This window comes from Pelodiscus sinensis, chromosome 9, assembly GCF_049634645.1.
Source record: "Pelodiscus sinensis isolate JC-2024 chromosome 9, ASM4963464v1, whole genome shotgun sequence".
Lineage (NCBI taxonomy): Eukaryota > Metazoa > Chordata > Testudines > Trionychidae > Pelodiscus > Pelodiscus sinensis.
Genome location: NC_134719.1, coordinates 58536399 through 58558904, shown reverse-complemented (window position 1 = coordinate 58558904; position 22506 = coordinate 58536399). Strand labels below are relative to the sequence as shown.

Below are 22506 nucleotides of genomic sequence, written 5' to 3'. Positions count from 1 at the left end.
TATTACATTTTGCCTAAAACAGAAAAAAAAAATGTTGAAGTCTTTAAAGTTACATCAAAAATAATTTTTAATATTTTTTTTTTATGGAGAGAAGGGGCCCACGAAGGCAAAAGTGCCTGGGGCCTATGAAAGTCATAATGCAGCCCTGCATGTAGGCTATGGCTTATTGGGGGGACCAGTAATTTAGTGCCTCGATTTGAGGTTATAGCAGACGCTATTAGTTGGAGGCGGATGCTCCATGTGCAAGCTCCATTGGTGACCACAGCAGATCTTCTCTTCGTAAGCAGCCCATGGGAGAGGCCTTTGGGAGAGGGCGTTAGCAACAGACGTCTGTTTCATGGAACAAGACTCGGATACGCAGGGTGTATGGGCAAGGCCTCGCAAGGGCTGAGACTGGGAGCCACCTGGAGGACCTAGCCGGGGAAAGAATCTGGATGGGAAGGACAAAAATCCCTGATTGGTCCAGTGCCCATCACTGCAGAGGGCGTGCACCCAGCTACAAAGTAAGTTGCTTGGCGTGTGAATGCTCTCTTCCCTCCCCTCGCTTGTGTCTACACTACACTGCTGCTAGCGACATGGCCGTGTCCGCACAGCTAGCGGACTGTACAGCCCCCATTGGTCGGCTCTTTTGCTGACAACATACTCCCACCCGCCACGAGCGGTGCTCGCGTGGTCAACGGGGGACCGTTGCGACAGGCGATGTGCCGTTCACGCTGGCGCTTGCCGCAGTAAAAGTGTCGTTGGTCAGTCGCTAGCGTAGACGTAGCCTCAGTCTCTCTTCAGCTCCGGCTGTGTTTCCTGTTTCTCCCCGCCCTCCATATTCTCTCCTCCTCCCTCAGCCTGTTGCGTGTGCTCTGCAGGCCCTGCAGTGGGAATACTGTTGCTGTCCAAGTCAGGGAAGGATGTCCCCTGTCTGCCTCCAGCCGAGGGAGAGCTCTTGGGAGAAAGGAGAGGGACCAGTCACCTCAGCACTCAAGCAATTCCTGCTATCCCTTTAGAGGGTTGCCAACAGCTGTGACTTTGCATTCAGGGCCAGCAGCTGGCTGGGGCCCTAAGGCCGGTGGCAGAGCCTCCACGCATGGAGCCAGCAGCCAAGAGGGACCATGGGGCTGGCAGTGTGGCCTCTGCTATGGGGCTGGTGACTGAGAGGGACCCCAGTAAGCAGCAAACCCCCTGGACAGCAGCAGGCCTGGCAGCCAGGACAGTAGGGATGTGGGGCTGGGACACCTAAAACCTGAGGGTGCTCCAGCCCCCCTGCCCCTCTACTTCCTGTGCCTGTGGTGGGTGCTGAAGTTCCTCATTCCCATTTGGACTCTTCTCGGGGAGAGTTAGCAGAAGAGCCGGGGGCTGAGACCGATAGGGCTGGAGGAGGCATCTCTTCTCCTGCTCCCTCCTAGTGGAGGGAAAATGAAACTTCCCCAATTCAGAGGAGGTGGCTGGAGCGAGGCACCTGTGGAGTTTGGCTTCCCTTGTCAATGTGCTTGGCCAGTGCCTGGTCTGGCTCTTTCTGGTTGGCGGAGTTGGAGTAGAGGCCTGATGTGGTGTGGGGCCATATAGGTGTATCAGTGAAGACTGCTAGCTTGTCCGGGTCCAAGTAAACTGGGGGCCAGATATGGCTGGAGGGTCACAGTTCTCCTGCTCTTTGCTACCCTTTCCTTTCAATGCCAGCGCCGTGCTGCCAGGGCAGCGCTGAGTATCTGCCCGAGGCGTCCTACCCATTCTGCTTGGCAAGGGCGTCCGTAGCCCCTTCTGTTGCAAAAGATCCTGGCACAGGGTTTGCAAAGCACAAGGGTAGGGGGACACCGTACTGGAGAGATTTGAAAAAGTGCGTCGAACCTGCTTGATTTTTATCTCGGGATTTTTTTTTAAAGATCCGCTGCTTTGTAGCTTCCTAGCTAAGGCTCAGCAAGGCTGCACCAGCCGCCCCTGTACCATTTGTCTATCTGTTCAGCTCCTCTGCGAGGATCCCCCTCCCAACAAGTCGACAGCATGCCTGGGGGATTCGTGAATGGGGCTTCCACGTCATGGGCGGGGGATAAAGATGGGGAGGGGAGGGGAAGGAGAAAGATAGGGTTGCCAGCTGTCTGGTATTCAACCGGACAGTCTGTTTTTTGTGCCCTCTTGTCCAGTAAAAAAATTCCGAAAATACCAGACATGTGCAATGTCCGGTATTTTCTGCTTTTCCATCTGGGTGCCCAGTGGAAGCCGGGCAGGGGGAATGGCTGGGGAGGCAGGGCTGCGATTGGCGCTAGCAGGTTCACGGAGTCAAAATATATGATGGAGACTGTTGATTGTTTTTAATAATGTTCCCAGTCAGTGTTAAGCATAGGTCTTTTGCGCGACAATTTTTAGCATGTGTGTTTGGTATTTATGGGGTGTGGTTTTTTTCTGCTCGACAAATTTTTAGCACGTGTGTTCGGTATTTTTTGGGAAATCATCTGGCAACCCTAGAAAGAGGAGACAAAGGCTTGTTTGGCAGGGAGTCACCTGGTAATCAAAAGGAGAACCTCTTTCCCCCGAGCTACACTACCCATGGGGGCCGGGGACACCTTGCAAGGGGCGTGCCTGGCCTTGAGGAGTGGGACGAGGATGGTGCACAGTGTATCTTTGTGGCCAGGGAAAGGGGACTGCAGCAGCCAGGAATGTGGCTGGGAACGTGAATTGAGACCAGCGCCAAAAGCTAAATAAAGCAGCAGTTGATTAATGGCTGATTAGTTCATGCCTCTTTGGACGGGCTGCAAAAGACAGCAGCCGAAGGCAGAGGAAGGGGGCCTGGTCAGCGCTGCGCTCTTCCACGAACACGCTGCCTGGAGTGTCCTGTTCTTGTTAGGAAATAGAAGTGATCCAAACTGGAGCCGAGGGTGTGGCAAGGGAGAACCAACCCCTCCCGATCGTTGTCTGATTTGTTAGAGAGCAAGACCGGCTGTGTGGCCGATACAGGGACTTAGCATCTGACAGAGACAGAGACCAGAGAGACACACCCTGTGCACTCTGAAAGGAGCGTGAGTTTGTTGTGGATGTATGAACGGGAGAGGTCACTGCCCGCAAGCCTGAGAGCCAGATGCTCAGGGACTGAGGCTGCATGTCTCCCAGAGGTGGCCGAGTTAGTCTGTATCTGCAAAACGACAGCAACAGGGAGGAGTCCCATGGCACCTGTGACAGACGGCTGGCTAAGCCGGAGTTCTGCCACCACAGCCTGGCTGAATAGGCCAACTGCAGCCAGCCGAGCAAGCCCAGGGCTGAAGGGCTAATGGAAGTAGCTGTGGGCCGCATTAGCCAGAGGGCTAGATAAGGCAACCAGAGGGGAAGTGAAAGGGGAGGAGCCAGGGTGTGGCCGAGTGTGCTTCCCCAGGCAGAAGGAGAGGCTGGCTGAGTTTGCTGTAAACCAAAGCTCTGTAAATAGAAGGTGATAGGAAACTGTCAATAAAAGGCATGGGTAACTGTACCAGAAAGGGTCTCTGGCTGATTTGTGGACAAAGAAAGTGTCCCAGGGTGAGGAAAGTGTCCCTTGAGCAAGGACCTTGGGACACACCTTAACGACTCATTTATTTGGGCATAAGCTTTCTGTGGGAAAACCCACTTTGTCAGATGTGGAAATCACAGAGGTAGGGCGATATATATAACATGTGTTGGACCTGTGCTAAAGAGGCCAATTCGGTGCAGCTTACTCCCCGCAGTCGATGGGCAAGTGTGAATACCAAGAGAGGGGAAACTGCCTTTGTAATGAGAGAACCATTCTAAATCCTTATTCAGTCCTGATTTGATCGTGTTAAATTTGCAAACAAATTGCAGCTCTGCTGTTTCTCTCTGAGGTCTGGGTTGGAAGGTTTTTTTTGTAGCAGGATGGCTTCTTTAAAATCTGTTACTGGGTGCCCAAGGAGGTTGAAGTGTTCTCCTACTGGGCAGTGGGAACCAAGTTTCTACCAAATTTCCATGCAGAGGCACCAGCCGTGCCTTGTGGTTTTTAAAAGAGAATGAAGCCAATGGGCCAAAACCCAGCAGGGATGCTGTAAAGTGTGAATCCGAATGGTTGGAGGACGGATGGTGCAGAGGCTGCACTTTGTGATTGTGACGTGTGTAGTGACACACCTAATCGTGCTGCTGCTGACCTCGGTGCGGTGTGGTGCAGTTCCGATTGTTCCAGGGCTGCATAAACTATTAATCTGACAGATTTTTGTTGTGCCCTTTAAGCTGTTTAAATGAGTTTGTCACATTTTTTGGCATATAATTTATTTGATGGCAGAATGTATGTAAAGAGCCATTTTTGGTTTGTAGACTGTGGTAGCACAGCGATAGGCAGTCTTATAAACACTTGGGCTATGTCTACACTCGTGGCTTCTTGTGCAAGTACTGCCGTTCTTAAATCTGCAAGAATCTGCAGAGCGTCCACACTACCCGCCTGCTCTTGCGCGAGGAAATTTACAGTATGGCGTGGTAAGAGAGGGCTCCTTGTGCAAGAGTTACACTCTTTTTTTATCAGGTGTAAGCCCTCTTGCGCAGGAGCTCTTGCACAAGAGGGCAGTGTGGACGCTCGGCAGAGATTTCTTGTGCAAGAAAGCCCTATGGCTAAAATGGCCATCAGAACTTTCTTGTGCAAGAGAGCATCCACACTGCCATGGGAGCTCTTGCGCAAAAGCACAGCGTGCACATGGCAGTGTGGATGTCTTCTTGCGCAAGACTTCTTGCACAAGAACCCGTGCGCAAGAAGCCGCCAGTGTAGACATAGCCTTGGAGAAATGGGCATCACGAGTATGGGCCCAATTCTCATTCACGCTAGTGCCTCTTTCTGCTGCTTTAAGGGCCCTTAAAGTGGGTTTAAAATAGAACTCACACCCACTTAGAGTGCCATTGCATGGCCAGCGCAAAGGAGGAGGTGGCTCTCAGTCTTACTGGCAGGACTTGCACGTTATTGCAGGAGCCCGTGATTTCTGTACCTTCCAAACACTCCTGACCCCACAGCATTTTTAGTATTGAAGAACAGCAAGGAGGGGAGAGAGGGAGGTTTCAGAGTGACCGGAGGCCTGTTCTGACATTTAATGTGACTTGCAGAGGCACCTTTGGCAGAGCTCTGCCACTCGGGAAGGTGACTACCACAAGAAAACCGGTGCAACGAGGTGTGTGCACGTGTGGCCAGAGAAACGGGAGACTCCTGAATTCTCCCTAGCTTCTATGAGTGAGCAAAACTTCACTCCATCTTTGCAGAGTGGACTGAGATCCTCTGTATGGAAGGGACTCCTAGAAATGCCGAGGACTGGTGCTGTTCCAGCAAAGAACTTGTCCTTTTGTTTCCCCCATGGCTACCAAGTTGTTTGTTTGCTTTCAACCCTCGTCCAAGAAAGATGCGAATCTCACTACAGCTGAAGATCCTATTGTTATAACTAGGGATGTTAAATTTAGTTTAATCAACTAATTGACTAGTTGATGGACTTTCCACAGATTAGTCGATAGGCAGGGGAGCTATAGTGGGGTTAGTTCTGAGCCTGGAAGCTAACCCTGCTGTGGCTCTGCCGTTTAAATGTATTAAGAGCCTCTCGGCTCTTAATACATTTAAAAGGCTGATGCATAGCGGGGAATCAGCTCTCCCACCTCACGCTGGGTCCCATCTGCTGCACTTTACAGAGGCATGTCTGGGACTAGGTGCAAGCCAGGTATCGTCTGATTCCCGGCTCACGCCTGGTCCCCACTACCCTCCTGCCTTCTGCAGAGACAGTGCTGGCTTTTAAGCACCACCTCCAGCTCCCCCCCTTTGCTGCCTCTTATAAAGGCAGTGGGGACGGGGGTGGGAGGGAGGGAGAGAAGGGACTAGTTGACTTAGGACTTTTGCTTATCCCAAAGTCGACTAGTCGCTTACATCCCAAGTTATAACCCCATGGCTTTGGCAGTTAAAATGTTTAAATTGGGGTTAATGTTCAGGGGATTACCTCATCCCATAGTCCAGCTAAAGATGGGTATTTCCTTATTCCTGTCTGCTCATTATTACACGTTTCTCCTTCAATAGCAGTTTGGTCTGACTCATGTTACCTCCTCCGCCTCGCACGCCCCCAGGAGCTGCCTACATGGTTATTAGACTTTCCTTTGTCGGTTCTAATGACTCCGAACAGCATCCACTTGGATACATGCCTGGACATGTCACCTAGGCAAACCCAAGAAACTGCCTTCCCAAGGTCAAAAGCAGCTATATATTCAAAGAGAAGTGATGCAGATAAAAGAGATCAGAGAGGCCCGTGCACTTAATACAAAGCTATAAATTATGCATCCAAATTTAACTAACTGCTGCATCTCCCAAAGCCCCAGGGAACAGCCATGCCAGGCCATGTGGCCAGAGTCAGCAATGGGGGGGGGGGGAGAGGAGTTTCCACCCATCCTAAATGAAATGTGTATAATAGTGTAATGCATCCTGCAATCCACACACACTGCTGCCGTCAACTGGAGACACCCTGGGAATCCAACTTCTGACCTTGGCGTCTTTAACGTTCATGGTGTTGTCCCTACCGATGTGAGGGAGGAGGAATCTTGTAATGGCTTTTTTCTTGTGATGACTGTGCTAGCGAAGGGGGCCTTTGTGGGGTTCACTGGTGTGAGGACCATACCCACTCCTTGTAGACAAGGGATAGCTTTTCAGAGTGCAGCCAGCACCCAACTCCTATTGACTTTCAGTGGAAAGTGCCCAATTCCCATCTGTGCCTTGGAAAATCTTCCTCGAGAGCCTCTCCTCTCTCTGCTACCTTGCAAGGGCATGTGCACCTGGGCCGCATGGCCGTGAAACACCTACCAGCCTGCTCGGTTTGTGGCTTATACACACCGGGCCTGGCTGTACAAAGTGTTCTTCACCCGATGGATTGAAGTGCCTTCAGTCTACAGACACACGCACGAACGCCGCGATCTTGCGTTGGCTTTGCAGCAACGCAGGTCTGAAGAAAAAGTTGCTGCTAGACTTCAGGAGCTACAGAACTTCAATGTGCACTGGCTGCTTTACACTCCGTTCCCGCCTTGCTGCTCGTGGCCACATTGCGCTGTGGGTTTGACAGATCGTGTAGATTAGCTCAGCCCATAGCAGCATGCTGTCAGAGGAGCGATGGACGAGTCAGGAGCTGCCTTGGGTGTCCCAAGTACACCAGCAGCGAATAGAACCCAAAGGCTCTCTGTGGTCCAGCGTTAATTTCAGGGCCAGGCTAATGATACTTTCCATAGCATACTCTGGGCAAGGCTATTATGGCATTTTGGGATGCAAACCAGACCAGTTGAGGAGTATCTCCCCCCCACTCAGTGCCACAAGTTGGGGAGAATCATTGTAGGTGCAGCGGAGGGTTAATTGACCTGAGAGGTCCTATGCACTGTTACAGAAATAAAATAACAATATTACAGGATCATCCTTACCCAATCGGCTCCATAGTCCAAGAATTCCACAGATCCATCTCTGACCATGCCTGCTATCTGGCACTTGTGTCTCCCTTCAGAGGGAAGAATTGCCCTAAACCCATAATGCGCTTGGCCACTTACGTCCCTGATCCCTCCCAGTAATCAAGTATGCCCTGGAGCAGGAGATTGGATTGCCTGTGTTGCTACAAATTTTGTTCTTGGTGATAAAATTACCCAGTCCCTTTGAAAATCTGGCACCAGTTTCGTAGGTGACTCTAATTTGACACTGAGAAATGTTTTTCCTGTAATTGAAATGCCATTTAAAAAAAGCAATGCGAAAAGTCAACTTTTAATAAGAGGGTGTAACTGATCCAATGTTCTAGCAACATCACAGTCGAGGAAATAAGAGTTTGCCGCCACCCACAAACATGCATAAGTCTGATCTGATGGTTTTCAACCTTGACTTGGCTAGCAAGTCCCCTGTCCCTGACGAATACAACTGGCTGGTAGGAGTCATGCCGTAGCCTTTGTTGTACACTTTAAAAACCTGAAAAGAAGGTCAAATCTGAAACCTCACCAACACTCACAGTTCCTGATTCACTGTTGGTGTTTCTCCCCATCACCTGACAGGCTCTGAAATTGGACTGAGCTATAAATATGTTGGAGGATGCTGACTATTTTTATTAGCAGATAGTGTCAAGATCTGCATTTCATTGTGTTATCTATTTTACAGTGGCATGCAAGAGGCAGTGCCTGCTCCAAAGAGGTTATAATCAAACTATATAAAACAGAAAAATGGTGGAAGAGGGGGTGTTGTTACCTTCATTGTACAGAAAGGGAGCTGAGAAACAGAGATTAAGGTATGTCTACACTATGGAGCCTATGTCAGTATAGCCCCTTACTGTACATGCAGTCTACAGAGGCTAGGTCTATGCTGCTGGAGAAAGTTGACCTAAGATATGCAACTCCAGCTAAGAGACAAGCATAGCTGGAGTTGACATACGTTAGGTCGAATTTCTGCGGCGTCCCTAATGCAAGAGGTCAATGGGAGAAACTCTTCTGTTGACTTCCTTGCCTCCTGGCAACCTGGTGGAGTACCAGGGTTGATGGGGGTGGGAGTGGGGGGAGGGCGCTATCAGTGGTCGTTTTAGTGAGTCCTTACTAGACCCTCTAAATCAAACCCCGAGAGATTGATCTCGGGAGCATCTCTCTCTGGGTAAGTGAAGACAAGCCCTGAAAGTGGGAGTTTTCCTGCTGGTGTAGAAACGCCACTTCCCCCAAAAGGGTTACACTGACTGGGGGTTTTCTTGGTATAGCTATGGCCAAGGCGCATGTGGGTTTTTCACATCCCTGACAAAGTGAGAGAGTTCTGTTCTCTGTAGATTCTTATAACACACTTGGTATTGTCTTATATGAATGCCTTTCAGTAGTGCTTTAAGCAACATGACCAACATCTGTCACATGTTTCTATCCTCCTCTCCCATGGGGAGAAGCATGTGTTATGGAGTTGATCATACAAGTTTGTTAGAGAAGGCCAGGGCAGAGAAACATGCCGTGCACTTAGAGCGGAAGGTTGGCCGGGTTTGTGACGGTCCTTCGTTTCTGGGGTCGTTCGCCCCACAGTCTTGACTTGGCCCCTGAGAAAGCTCATGTTCCTCCTCAGAGTCAAGCTATGTGTGAGCCAGTAACTGAACCTCAATCTCTTTAGTCCCTTTCCAATGCTTGTCACAGTGCAGCCCTTCCTTTTATAATGAGTCTGATCCAAGATACTTTGGTGCTAATGGAAAAACTCCTAATGACGTCCATGGGCTTTGGTTGAGTCTGTTTGCTATAGTGTTCACCCCAGAGGCTCATTGTGAAGTTGAGCTTTTATAAGCAACGAGAAAACATTTATTGATGTGAACTGATCCTTTGTGTCCAGCCTCTGGGGTTGTGTGATTATCCACGGTAAGTGGTAATGACATTGCTTTAGCTGTGTTCATGCATTGCACAGTTAGTGCGAAATATTTTAATCGCGGTTAGTGGAAGTGAGTAGAATCTCCTGGAACACTTGTTATGTCTGTGGATTAGTGTGAAACCGAATCTGGTGGACAAAAGGAAAAAGTAAAATATATTGTATGTAATACTTGCACTTTTTTGTGGGATTATATTGTCTTAGAGTATTTGCATTTGACAGTGGCTTTTTTTTGGAAGGAGAGCAGGCTTTGATTCATGTTCCAGATTCTTCAAAAAGGAAAAAGTCATTGTGATTATGATATCCTGGTTCGTGAGATGCCTGCCTGTAAATTGTCTCGTTAACAGGAATTTTTCACTCTTTTTGGAGAGGTATGTGGAACTGTTGGTTCTCGTTCTGTTAGAGACATAAAAAATAGCCAGGAGATGGTGCTGTGGGAGCAGAGAGGAGTTTTCAGGACACATTCAATTCTATATGGATTCATAGAGGAGAAAAATCCTTCTTATGCTTGAGAGAACTGGTGCTGGAAAATTGGGATTACAAAGCTGGATAAGGGATTTAGTGTCATCTTTCTGGGATCTGTGAGGCTCATGAAAATGGACAAGATCTCAGCTCCCTGAAATCCAGTTTCCCTTATTAACAGAACTCCAGAATTCTAGTCATTGTTCCAATCAAAGCTATCTCACGACTGCAAACTGCCCCACCGTTTTGGTTCGATCCTGCTCCTTGTGAAGTCGATGGCAAGTGCAGGATCAGACTGTATGTAATACAATGGCACTTTTAAAAATAAGGGCCTATGCTAAAAATATTATTTCAGAGATAGGCCACGAGGAAACCTGTATTCTGCAGTGTGCTGCTGTCTGCCATACTCTGGATTGGTCAATACCTACGAACTAGCCAGTGCTCTGTAAAGATGAATCCCTCCCTACTGTATTAATTTAGATGAAATAAATGGGCCACGGATGTTAACATAACCCCGTCACTGCCCAGCATTAAACAGTGTGTTAGGTGTAGAGCAGCTTCAGCCTGCTTAGAACGATGGCAAAGACACCATTAACATCAATGTAACTTTTTATTAAAGATAAAGAAACAAAAGACAAACAAAGCAATAGAAATAGCGAGGCTTTAATTTTAACAGCACCCATTGTTCCCGTGTTCCCTTGAGCCGGACGGAGGTTTTAGTAGGAAACTCTTCTTATCTGGCCATCTCGTAGAGGGTAGCAAAGTGGCCATCGCCGTCTTTGTGGGGAAAGGAGACGCTAGCTGAGACCGACAGGAACTTTTGCTGCCACTGCTAAAGTCAAATCCCATTTCACCCCAAGGAGTCAGCTGGAGCAATCCTATCAGCTGGGTCTTTCACTCTTGCCTGGTCTGATCAGGACATCTCCTAGGATTAGGGCACGGAAGGTCTGTGGTCCCAGGAAGTGGCAGACCTGATGGTGATGCTGGTTCTAATAGCTAGTTTTCACCCCAAAGGTCTCTTTTGCAAGGCCCCCCAAAGGGGAGGGGTGGATGGAATAGCCCATCTCCTTGTTACCCTGTCTAGGTCTAATTTCTGACACAATGAACTGATTTCTGGTTCCACACTTTTCCTGTTTGCCGGGCACGATCTTAATTCAGTCTGCCCAGCTCCTTTTCTTCCTTGCCCCATCAGTATGGTTGTAAGTTATTGTGGCATTGGATGGACTTCCACTTTCTTCGTGTGGTGAAGGGGGAGGGATAGATAGCTCAGTGGTTTGAGCATTGGCCTGCTAGAGCCAGGATTGTGAGTTCAATCCTTGAGGAGGCCATTTGGGGCAAAAAATTGTCAGGGATGGTACTGTGAAGGCAGGGGACTGGATTTGATGACCTTTCAAGGTCCCTTCCAGTTCTAGGAGATAGGCAATCTCCATTAATTTAACTGGAGTCAATTTCTAGGCTCAGTCATCACAACACCCCCAGTCCTTGTACCTTCAAAGCACACCCCTATGCCCCTGCCTGTCGGTGACACTGGGTCCTGATCTTTTCCATTCCCAAGAAATTTAACCAGCTCTAAACCCATAGGGCCTTTGCACTGTTCAAACATCTGTAGGTTCGTCACCTTTCCCACTTGCCCAGCAAACCGTTAGCAGAGCCGTATGCTGGAGTGGGAGTCATTAAACAAAACTGATACTTGCGGGAAATGAGTCCTTCAGCCCCTTGCCTAGCTGGGACAATTCTGTTTCATGCATTCTGTGTCTTCCTGAAAGATTCTCTCTTCTCCCATATCCCCTCTTAACATTGGCACTCCCTTGGTTCTGCACGGGGACAAGTGAACGGCCCATTGCATTGTCCTTCTGCCGTGTAGGGAGTAGAGAGTCTTCTTGGTCACAGTGGTGTGGGGAGGCTGCTTCCCAGATTCACCCCCTCCTGTGAAGGAATTCCTCTCTCATAGATCCCCTGTTGCACATGGGAAGGAGGAGAGGGTGGGGAGGGGCAAAATGATTGTTCCCTTGCCACTGGGTGGCTTGGAGGGGAGCAATCAAGAGTTCCTTCTTTGCTCTGAACCTGGAGTTTGTCGCTGGAGCCACAAGTGTCTTTGCTCTGATGGGAGAAAGTTGTCCCCACCTCCCTGGGCCTTGCTGGGAGGGGAAAATCCTATTGTTGTGTTGCCCTGAGCTAGCTAGGTGTGTGAGACAGAGCAGGAACTGGAGGGTAGGGAAATAATTTTGCATCATTCCCTGTGAAATTAGCGAGATCTGGCAACTAGCTGGAGCCACAAGCATTTGGCCCAGAGCGAAAACTCATCCCAGAAGCCACAAGCGTTGCTAACGTGGCATGAATCAGAAAACCCCAGGAGCACCTGGCAGCGCAAGCAGGAGGGCAGAGCGCTCGGCTGAGCTGGGGAGCGTTATCTGGCCTGTGGCCATACTACAGGCTGAATTCACACAGTCCAAAAGTGGGAAGAGCAACCTCCCTCCCGACGCGGTGCTGGGCGGAGGGGACAGGACGGAGCCGCCAATCGTCATGGTTTCCGTGAGGGCAGCCTCTTGCCTGTCGCGAATCAGTTGCACTGTAGTTAGGCATCAGTCAGTAGTACGGCCTCCGCCCCTCCCTCCGGCTAGCTGCATGTTGGCAATGGCAAGGACCGCTCCAGATGGCGCCGAATCTCGTTTGCGGCGCAGCCAGCCGCAAAGCCAGCACCCCAGCTCTGGGGCTGCGGGGCCTCTGACTTCAGCAGTGCTGGCAGGCGTGCACTGAGCTCCGCAAGCCTGATCCCACGCCTTGCCTCCCTGCTTAGCACCCCTGCAGCTTCTCGGTGCGGGGCATCCATGGGGAGGGTCGGGTGGCAGGACAGAGGAGTTCCCAGCCCCTGACAGGTAGGGGAGAGGAAAGCTGTGGCTCAGGGGGAGGGAGAGGTAACTAGGTTGGTTTAAATCCACCATTGTCCTTCCCCAGCATGGCTTGCTCTGAATTGCGCCAGCGCTGACATTTCCCAAGTAACCAGCTCAGCAGCGGAGGGGAAGCCATGGCAGCTCTGTCCCACTGCCTGGGAGGTGATTACCAGGGATGGTGCCTTTTGGGCTGCCTGCAGCCTGGTGTAAGGGGCATAGGGCCCAGCCCAGTTCTCATTCAGAAAGTGCCTTTAAGTCCCATATGGGGTTGACAGTCCTGTCACCCTTGCTGGAAGGGGCCAGCGGGAGTGGACAGTCCGCGCTTGCTGCACACAGGAATGCTGGAATATCGGCCCAAAGGACAGGCCAGGCTGTGCGGCTGGTGGTTCCGCTTGCTGTTTGCACACACCGGTTTGCTACATATGTGCCATCCAATCAGAGGCCAGAATTGGTGCCATGTGATTGTATAAAACTTACCAGCACCCTGCAAAGTGTGAATATTCACCACACACTGTTCACCCCTCCCCTGCATTTACTGGAAAAGCTCACAGGCTGGTTGGAGTGAAGGAGGAGACTTGGCCAAGCTGGGGAGGGAAGGGAGTGAAATTCGTTGGTTGCTTCTGTGCTGGCCCTGGGAACTCAGCAGTGCCTTCTGGGGAGATGGAGGCCAATGACAGTAGGGTAGTTCAAATGGAGCTGGTAAGACCATTGGGCACGTCTACACTGCACCGTATTTCAAAATAAGCTATTCCGGAAGAAATATTCTGAAACAGCTTATTTCAAAATAGCGCGTCTACACTACAGGGAAGCCTCACAATTAGTCCGAGGCAGGCTCCCTTAATGTAGTCACGCTACTTTGCTTTAGCCCCAGGATGCACTGGGGAGTAATTCCTTTGAATGGCCCTGGGGGAGGAGCTTTTTGAAACAGCGGCCGGGCGGTGTCCACACCACTATTTCAAAATCGCTGTTTTGGAAGAGGCATGATTTCTTGTGGAATGAGGGTTACGGAAGTCGGAATAAGCTGTCGGTTATTTTGGTTTTATTTTGCAATAACGGAATTGCAGTGTAGACGGTCGCATTGTTATTTCGAAATAAGGGCCGTTGTTCGAAATAACGGTGCTGTGCAGATGCACCCCCTCTGAGACCAGCAGTTATGACTTGATTAGCTGGTGTGATCAATGCTTGCGGGCGCAGAGGTGATCCAAGACACAGCAGCCAGGTTCCTTACAGCTGTTTGGGTTTAAAATAAACCCCATCCACACAGCCACCCTTTGAAAAAAAACCAGTTTCATTCTGCCTGCAGAAGCAGAGCCTGTGTTCTGGGTTCTCTGCATCTCCCTCCCCCCCAAAAAACCCCCCAAAAAACCAAGCTTCTGGCAGCGTTGATCAGGTTTATTATGCCTGACAGGAGCAGTTTGGGGGCCACTCAGCCCAGCTGTCCCACCAGAGCATGGGATAGCTCCTGCCTTAATGGGGCTACGGTTTCAACAGGAAAGGCTACTCTTGGAAGTGGGCTCTGGCAGACTGGGGACAAGGAGAGGGGGTGTTCAAACAAGGTTTTCAGCAGCGGCCTCTGGTTTTCGGTCACCAACTCCAGGTAGCTGGGCTTGGTTTTGCAGAGAGGCTGGGTACTGGTGCTAGTTACTGGGCAGGGGCTCCAGCCTCTGGAAAGGAAGCTAAGATTGCCAAGGTCCGCTCACCCTCGTGGCACCCATTGAGGCACAGGTGCTGGGCGCTGGCCCCATTGCCCCTCTGGTTGCTAGGGGTGTGGGGGGAAGGTGCTGGAGGGTTGCTGGCGCTGGCTGGGGTAGTGGCGGTGGTGGGGCGCCCGGCTGGTGGACGTGCAGGGCGGCAGAGGATCCAGAGGCAGGGCTAGAGGGCGCCGGGCTTCGGCGTGCGCTGCCGGGGTTGCGGGGCTGGGCCCAGCGCTGCGCTGGTGGCGGGGCTGTGCGCGCGGAGGGCGCACAGCCGCCTGCACAAGCCGAACCCGCCCGGGCCGGCGCTGCGCTGCGGGTGAGTGGGTGCCCGCAGGCGCGCGTTGGGAGGCCGGGCGGCTCCCTTGCGCGCAGGGCGCAAAGCTTCTCCCTTGCGCGGGGCGCGCGCGGCTGGCTCGGGGCTGTGGCTCCAGGGGCGGGGCGCGGGGCGTTGCTTTCCCTGCCTCCGCGCCTGGGAGCTGCCCGGCCGGGGAGGGGAGGGGAGGGGTCCCCCAGCCGCCCCCGGGGGCTGCAGCCGCTTCAGAGCCCGGAGCGGGGCGAGGGGGGCGCAGCAGCAGGCGTCAGCTCCTCCGAGCCGGCTCCGCTTCGCTTCTTTGTTCCCTCCACAGCCTCCCCCGCCCGCCTCGGCCCCCGAGCCAGGCGCGGGTACCGGCTGCCTCTGCCATTGGCGCTGCGAGCCAGGCAGCGGGGGGCGCGGAGAGCAGCCGGGAGGCGGCGGCGGAGGAAGATGCAGACCCCGGCGAGGACGCTCCGCGCCTGGCTCTGACCAGTCCGCCCTGCCGGCGGCGCTGCCCGCGCCTGTTGCGCGCTCCTGGCCGGGGCGCACGGCCCCATGGCTCGGCTGGCTGGCGGCGCGGCGCTGAGGAGCGGCCGGGACCAAGCGGGCTCTGGCGCGGCTCCCGTGCGGGCGTGAAGGCGGCGGGGCCCCGCGCCGGGCGGGTGGTTCGCAGCCCGGCCCCCGGGACTGGCTCCGGGGCGGAACGCGCGGATGCTGCCGAGGGGCTGCGCCAAGGGACTCAGCCTCTCCGCCGCTTGCTCTCCAGCTGGTCCCCGGGCCGGCCAGCAGAAGAGCCCGGCGTGGCGGGCAGCCGGCTCCGGAGCATGCCGCGGGGCTGGTGCTGAAAGGCTCCCCGGCGCCCGAGGAATGGACGAGACCCCGAGCGCGGGCCACTAGACTGAGCAGCTCCGAGCGGGGACTTGCCGACCCGGATCGCTTCGCCCCCCGGCCGCTGGCTGGGAGTCGGTGGGTGCCTTGATTGGGTCGCCTCTCTGTTCTCTTCCAGGATGGCTCGCTTCGGGGAGGCGGTGGCCGGCCGCCTGGGAGCCGGAGAAGGGGGCTCCGAACAGAACCGGATCCGCCAGGGAGCCCCCGCGCCTCCCGGAGCCTCCCCGGCAGCCTTCAAGCAAACCAAAGCGCAGCGGGCCAGGACGATGGCGCTGTACAACCCCATCCCGGTCCGGCAGAACTGCTTCACCGTCAACAGATCCCTCTTCCTCTTCGGGGAGGACAACATGGTCCGGAAATACGCCAAGAAGCTCATCGACTGGCCATATCCTTTCCCCCGCCCGGCCCCGGGCTGCGCCCTGGCCTCCCCCGGCCGGACCTGCCTGCGCGCAGAGCCGCGCGTGTGTGGCCCTAGCCGGCAGGCGCGCAGCAGCGTGGCCAAGGTAAGCGCCTCCGGGCCAGGCTCTGTGGCACACGGGGGCACCGTGGTGCGCCCCCTCCCTCCCCGCAGTCATTTCGGTTTCCTGGCTGGAGTTGCTCCCCTTTCCCGGGGGGGGTTGAGCCAAATGTCTCCCGGCCAATGAAGGCTCCGGGTTGGCTGCTTAAGAACTCGGGGCTAGAATCCAAGGGGTCCTCGCCACCGACTCCGGGGCTAATTGGGGCTCCTGTGTGTGTGTGACCCGCCCCCGCTCGCCGCTCCGCTTCCTGCCAGTCTGCAGAAATGCGGAGACACTTAGCACCCCCCCCCCGTTCCCGGTTCCCCCTCCCCCTCCCTGAAAGGGCTCGCTCCCCTTTTGCTGCTGGCTACAATGCGGGAGAGGGGGCGCTCCTCTGACTGGAAACAGCCCCCCCTTGGTGCCGCAGGACTCGGCTGGGCGCTTTGCTGCCTTCACTTCACCCCCAGGTTCCCCGCGGGGACAGGCAGGAAAACCGCCTTCAGCACCCTCCCAGCTGCGCTCCGGGCTGGAGCCGCTAAGGGCTGGCTAGGCTGGGCTGGCCCCCACCGGCCCAGGGTGCACCAGAAACTAGGTCTCTGCCACGTGTGGCACAGGGAGGAGCTGGAAGATTCCCCCTCCCCCGCCTCAGTTGGGCTTTGTCCCAGAGCTGAGCTCGGCTGCCTTCCTGTTCCTCAGAGGCAGGGGGTGCGAATGCCTTGGGAGGGCTCAGGCTCTCCAGAAGCTCCTGCGTGGCTGTCCAGCCTCTCCCCCACCAGCAGGTGCATCCCCCCCCCAGGCCAGCCATCCCCTTCCCTGGCTTCACCGCCCAGCTGCTGCTATGGGGGTGCCCTCAGCACAGCCCCATGCAGAGCTGCCGGCCCCTGTTCCGGAAGGAGGTTCCCCCTTCAGCCCCCGGGACAGCTCTTGAGTGAGGAGAAGGGTGACTGGGGTTACCCCAGCAGCCCCTCCCCCCCCCCCCCCCCCCTGTGTCCAGGGCTGGGCACTGGCTCAGAGAACTCCCCTGCTTCTCACAGGGAGCTCCAGCACTGCACAAAACTCCTGGTACGGCTGCAGAGACCCCCCCTCCCTTAGCCAGCATCCCAGGCTCCACCCTGCTCTCAGCTCTTTGCCCACACACGCCGTGAGCACCAGGGACAGCTCCCCACTGCCCGGCTTCCCCCCTCTCCAGGCGTGGGGTGGGCTGCAGTGGGATGTGGTTGATGGGCTGCTCTTTCCATAGCTTCCTCGGGCCAGACGGGAGCCAAGCTGGCTGCTTAGAGATGGCCCTACTCACCTTCTAACTCTGCCCTGCAGTGGCAAATTGCTTCTGCCATTGCTTCCCCCTCATATGCTACCTGGGTTGTTGGAGGGACTGAACGCTTCTGGGCTTAGACAGAAAGGAGCTTGCCCTGGTACCCAGAGCAAATGCCCTTAGTCCACGGTGGGTAGACAGGCTATGCTAGGAAAGGAGGCTGGAGGGACCGGTTTTCATTTAAGAGCCTGAACAAAGCTATGCCAAGACATCAGTCATAGTAACACTGAGGTTCAGCAAAACTCCACAGTACATGCGCAGATGCTTTGCTGAAGCAGGGCCAGCCCCCCGGAGTGACATGATGACAGAGGTTAGGCCGTTGGCAGTGCGTGTGAGGCAGTTAAGGCAAATAAAAGGGCTTTTTGGTATTGGAGAAGCTGCTCGGGTCTATTAAATGCTTCAGATGCTTTATGGCGGGTTTAAATCTCACTCTCCTAACTACCCGGCAGCGTGTCGCTCCTCGCTGCAGTCTGGGCCGAGACATCTGAGCATCAAGAGAGCTCTGCAGCCCAGCCCAGGAGTATCCGTGCACATGTCTTCGGGGCCCTGGGTGCCGTTTGCTTAGGCGGAGAAGCCTCCTTTCCCAAAAGATGGCAAATTATTCGGACGCTTCGTTCTGTGAGGTGGAGGGAGGCGCTAATTATTTTGCTGCGGATGGCTAAAATCCCCAAGCGGGTCCCCTTGTCGGAGGTGCTGTACACACACATCTTAGAAAACCAGTCTCTGCCCTGTACAGCTTACCTTTAGAGTGATTTCCCACTGGGCTGGGGGCTGTGGACCCTCCCCAGGAATTTATAAAGCCATAGTTTAACTTATCGTTTCTTTTGCCAAAGCCAAGGCTCTATTCCCATTGCGCCGTTCTAATGAAACCATTGGCATCGTGGCCTCCTTCGGATCGCTTGTCCATTTAACCAATGGAGCAAGCGGAGGTCTCCTCTTTCCAGGAAACTCATCTGCCTGAAAGCATTCGTGCTGTTCTTTACCACATGGCCTGGAGGGTTCTGCTGTCTCTTACACCGACGCGGTGTTTTGACCGTGACCGGGTACAAAGAATGCGTGTCTTGGGCAGAGCGGAATACGCACTGGGAATGAAAACTGAAATGCCGCTGGAGGCGAAGCGCCAACGCCGTGCCCAGTGCATCTTTTCAGTCTGCGAGCCCAAGAATGTGATCCTTCTCTTTTAGACAGCACTGAGGGCCCCTCAGCAAGGTTGTGTGGTGGCGCAAGGTCTGAAATGAGAGGACAGTTTTTAATGTACTCCAGAGCTCAAAGTGCAATCATTTGGGGCAGGGTTAATCTTATTACAGAGTCGCCTAATGAGGGGGCATGGTAATTGCATACTATTATCAGATAATGCAAAATGCTTGTTATTTTCTCCTTGTAATTGTACACTGGTACAATCAGTTAAAAGGGATAGTGCCTCGAACCAGTCCTAGAGACGCGAAATACTTGTGCGAGTATCTGCAAAGTCTAAAGCAAAGCCTGCGGATTGAATCCCAGAATGGCCTCTAAGCTTGCAATGCAACTAGTCGATGGAGGTGAGTTTTAGATCTTGACCATAGTCAATGAGAAGGTAACTTGCCAAAGCTAGGAGGCCGGCTGTTTTCAGAGATGCTGGTTATCACGAGGGCGACACAGAGGAAAACCAACTTGGATCAGGAGGGTGGGGGGAGGAGAGGTGCCTTCTTTATCCAAACCCAGTTGACTAGGTAATAGGGATAAAAATAACTGGGAACTGGTGATTCAGTCCTGTATATCTGCTGGGTAAATGTGTAATTATAACCAGCAGCCTCTTCACTTTTGCTTTTCAGTGTAAACAGGGATGATACATTAGAAGGAAGAAAGAGAAATGTGAGCGAATGGCGTTAATTTTCTTATGGGGGGGGGGGGGTGTCCAAGCCTCTCAAACCAGATTGATTAGCTTCAGGTGGAATTGCTCCCCCTCCGTCCCCCCTGCTTGCTAATGTGACAAATCCTAGGCAGCAGCCAGTTGCATTTGAGCTAGAGGATCATTCTGTTTCTTTTTTCTGAAGTCATCTTTAACATTCAAACGCCAATGGAATCACATCTGTTAAAACCAGAGCCCATCCCTGCCCCCCTTGGCTGCATTTGTCAGGGGAGCAGCTGTCAATGCCCAGGCCTCCTGTCTTGATTTCATTTGCCTGGCTGCCTGGAGAGCTCCAATTCGGTTAGTGTGAGATGGGAAGGAGCTTATCAATATCTGCTCAATTCATCTTCCATTAATCGGGCTTGACCACAACTAGAGCAACTCCCACCTTCAACAAAAAAAAAGTGTAGTGGGGGAAGGGGGGGAAAGCCAACAAAAGCCGGGCTGTGCTGATGGCTCCTTTTCCCAAGGACTGCCTCCTGTGTGCATCCTCATGAATGATGCATGGGCCATGCAGGCTTTCCTGGGATTACTTGGTGAATGCTGGCATGGAAAGCTATCGGGCTGAGCCGGAGATGCAGGCGTGCTACTGCAGAGGGTCAGCTGGGAAAGATCCGGGCATGTTATTTTTTAACCCCAGTGTTGGTACCGGGGGGTGTGATTCTGGAAGATGCTAAGAGCTCTGCTCCCAACCCAGCAAAGTGCTTGGACACGTGCTTAAACTTTATGTAGGTGCATTGCCCCACGGGCTCCAGCTAGGTCCTTTGGAAGGTTTGTGGCACAGGAAAGGGAGCTGTAGAAATCCCCTGCGTTTCCAGCCGTCTCTCTTCTGTCTCACTTCTCTGAAAGAGAGACCAAAGCGCTGGGTAGAAATAGGAGACTTTGTTCTCTGCTGTCTCCCCCTGTCCTAAGCTTGTCTGAACACCTGTGTGATAAATAGTGGGCACTTCCTCCTCAGTTGTTTTATCCCAAAAGAGAAACAGAGTGTGTGTGTGCGTGTGCGCAAAAGAGAAACAGAGTGTGTGTGTGTGTGTGTGTGTGCGCGTGCGCGCGCACATGCACGTGTGCGCAAAAGAGAAACAGTGTGTGTGTGTGTGTGTGCGCGTGTGTGCGCGCAAAAGAGAAACTGTGTGTGTGTGTGTGTGTGTGTGTGTGTGTGTGTGGGCACTTCCTCCGCAGTTGTTTTATCCCAAGAGAGAAACAGAATCTGTGTGTGTGTTTCTGTCTTGATTAATTCAATACCCAGCAGAGGGCTTAGGGTCGTCTTGATGGTTGTATGTGACCCACTTTTAAAATTTATCCAGCCACACAGTAGGGACATAATAGTGTAGTTGATTAACCAATAAGCAAAAGCTCATAGGTTAATGCTATAGACTTCCCCTCTCACACAGCCACTTGCCAGTACATTTTTTAGCAGGCTGGCCAGCAGCCCGGCTCAGTCCTGGCTCGCACCGGGTCTGGGACCTACCCCCACTGGGGCTCTGCATTTGAAGTGTGTTAGGGGCCAGGCGGGAAGGCAGCCTGGCTCAGTTCCGGCTTGCGCCGGGTCTGGGATATCACGCCCCCCGCCCAGAGAGGGGCTGCTGCCACCCCACACTGCTGCTTCTGATACAGGGAAGCCGATCTGCGAGGGGAGCTGTTTTTTAAACTGGCTCTTCTTGTGGACCAGCTCCTGCCTGACACCCCACTCTGCTGCCTCTGATACAAAGACAGCAGCTCGGGGTGATGGGGGCTCCTCGGGAGTGGGGCCAGAACTCACTGGCTACCGGCCTCACCCCCGGGGACTATAGAATAGTCGAGTAACCAATAAGAATTCATGAGGTTAATCGATTATTCAATTAACCGATATTGAACATCCCTACCACACAGAGGGGAGAAGGGTCTTCCATGGGTCTTGCAGCTGTCTCTTTTCTCCAACATCCCAAAAGCCTCTCTACCAGGGCTTTTCACTCTTGTTCTTTCTGACGCCCCTCAGCACGCTGTGAAAACTCCATGGCCCACCTGTGCATAATAGCTGGCTTTCCGCAGACAAAAGCCAAGGCCAGCATTAGGGGGTAGCAAGCGAGGTGATTGCCTGGGCCCCCGTGAAACTCCATTGCTCAGGCTTTGGCTTCACACCCAGGGCCCCGGCGAGTCTAATGCGGCCCGTTTGGCAGCCCCCCCAAAACCTCTCATGGGGGCTTCGGACCTCTGGGTGAGAACCACTGCTCTATAGAGCAGTCTCTTACCACAAACCCCTCCCCACAGGCCCTGTCCTACTCTGGGACACAATGGCAGAGAATTTCCACCTACTGTAATTTACAAGATCCAGTAACTCAACTCCAGCCCAGCTGTGTTTCTATTAGAACCGTCTTCCTAGCTAGGGGCAGAAAGTCCAGAGCTGAGTTTAGGACCCTGCAGCCAAGCTGTCCCTTCGCTAGACTGGAACCGGAATTAGTCGGTGGATTTTGTTGCGCAAGAGACATGCAGGGCTTGATTCTCTGCTCCCATCACTGATACAAGCTGAGGACGTGTCCCTGTGTGCTGGCAGCATTGGCACTGCCCACTGAAAACCAACCTAGCCAGAAAGGCGCCGCATAGAGACGCGTGCGATTGTTCAGGTGACAGCCGGCTGTGTTGATTGGGGTTGGTTACAACCTCAGAAGGGGCGAGGTAACCCTGCTCGACTCGGGAACTGTCTGCCGCTGGGCTGGGAGCAACGACTCTGTGGCAATGAGTGTGTGGCTCTCAATCCTTTTGCTTACCTGGCGGAGGTCACACGGCTGCCCAAGGGGCAGGGCTAAGCTGGTGTGTTGCTGGCCTCCTGACAACACTGCTCTCTCGCTCCCTTCTCTGTGATGCCCACTCGGAGGGCAGCTGTGTCAAAGGTTCCGGGGCAGGGGGGGTGTTGGGGCAATCGCTTCGCAGCCCTGCCCACCACGATCCCAGCTAGCAGCAGCCGTGTTCTCCACTGACTTGCATCCCGTGAGGCCCTCTGCCCCTTTTACGCCTGTTCGGCCGTCGCTTTGCACAGGTGTGCGCGGCAGTGGCGAATCTTCCCCCGAGTAGCGCCATTGTGTTACCCCATGAGGACTCTAGTAACGCCGTGACGATGACTTGGGGACAAGCTTCCTTGTTTCAGTGCCCAGCCAGGGCCATTGGTAGGAGCATCCATACTGCACCCTGTTAGTACCCGGTTCGGACCAGCCGCGGGGGATGACCGACTGCAGTTCCCTTGCTTATTACTGCATTGCCCTATTCGAGGTGATTAGGGTCCAGAGAGG

General features: G+C 53.5%; 1 protein-coding gene across 1 annotated transcript in view; it reads left to right on the top strand.

The window, feature by feature from the left end:
• CACNA1E (calcium voltage-gated channel subunit alpha1 E) overlaps nucleotides 1–22506 on the top strand; it is a 264347-nt gene that overhangs the window by 24766 nt on the left and 217075 nt on the right. The window contains exon 3 of the mRNA XM_075936805.1: nucleotides 15665–15931. Coding sequence (XP_075792920.1) covers nucleotides 15665–15931 — 267 coding nt within the window. The remainder of the gene's footprint in view (nucleotides 1–15664; nucleotides 15932–22506) is intronic.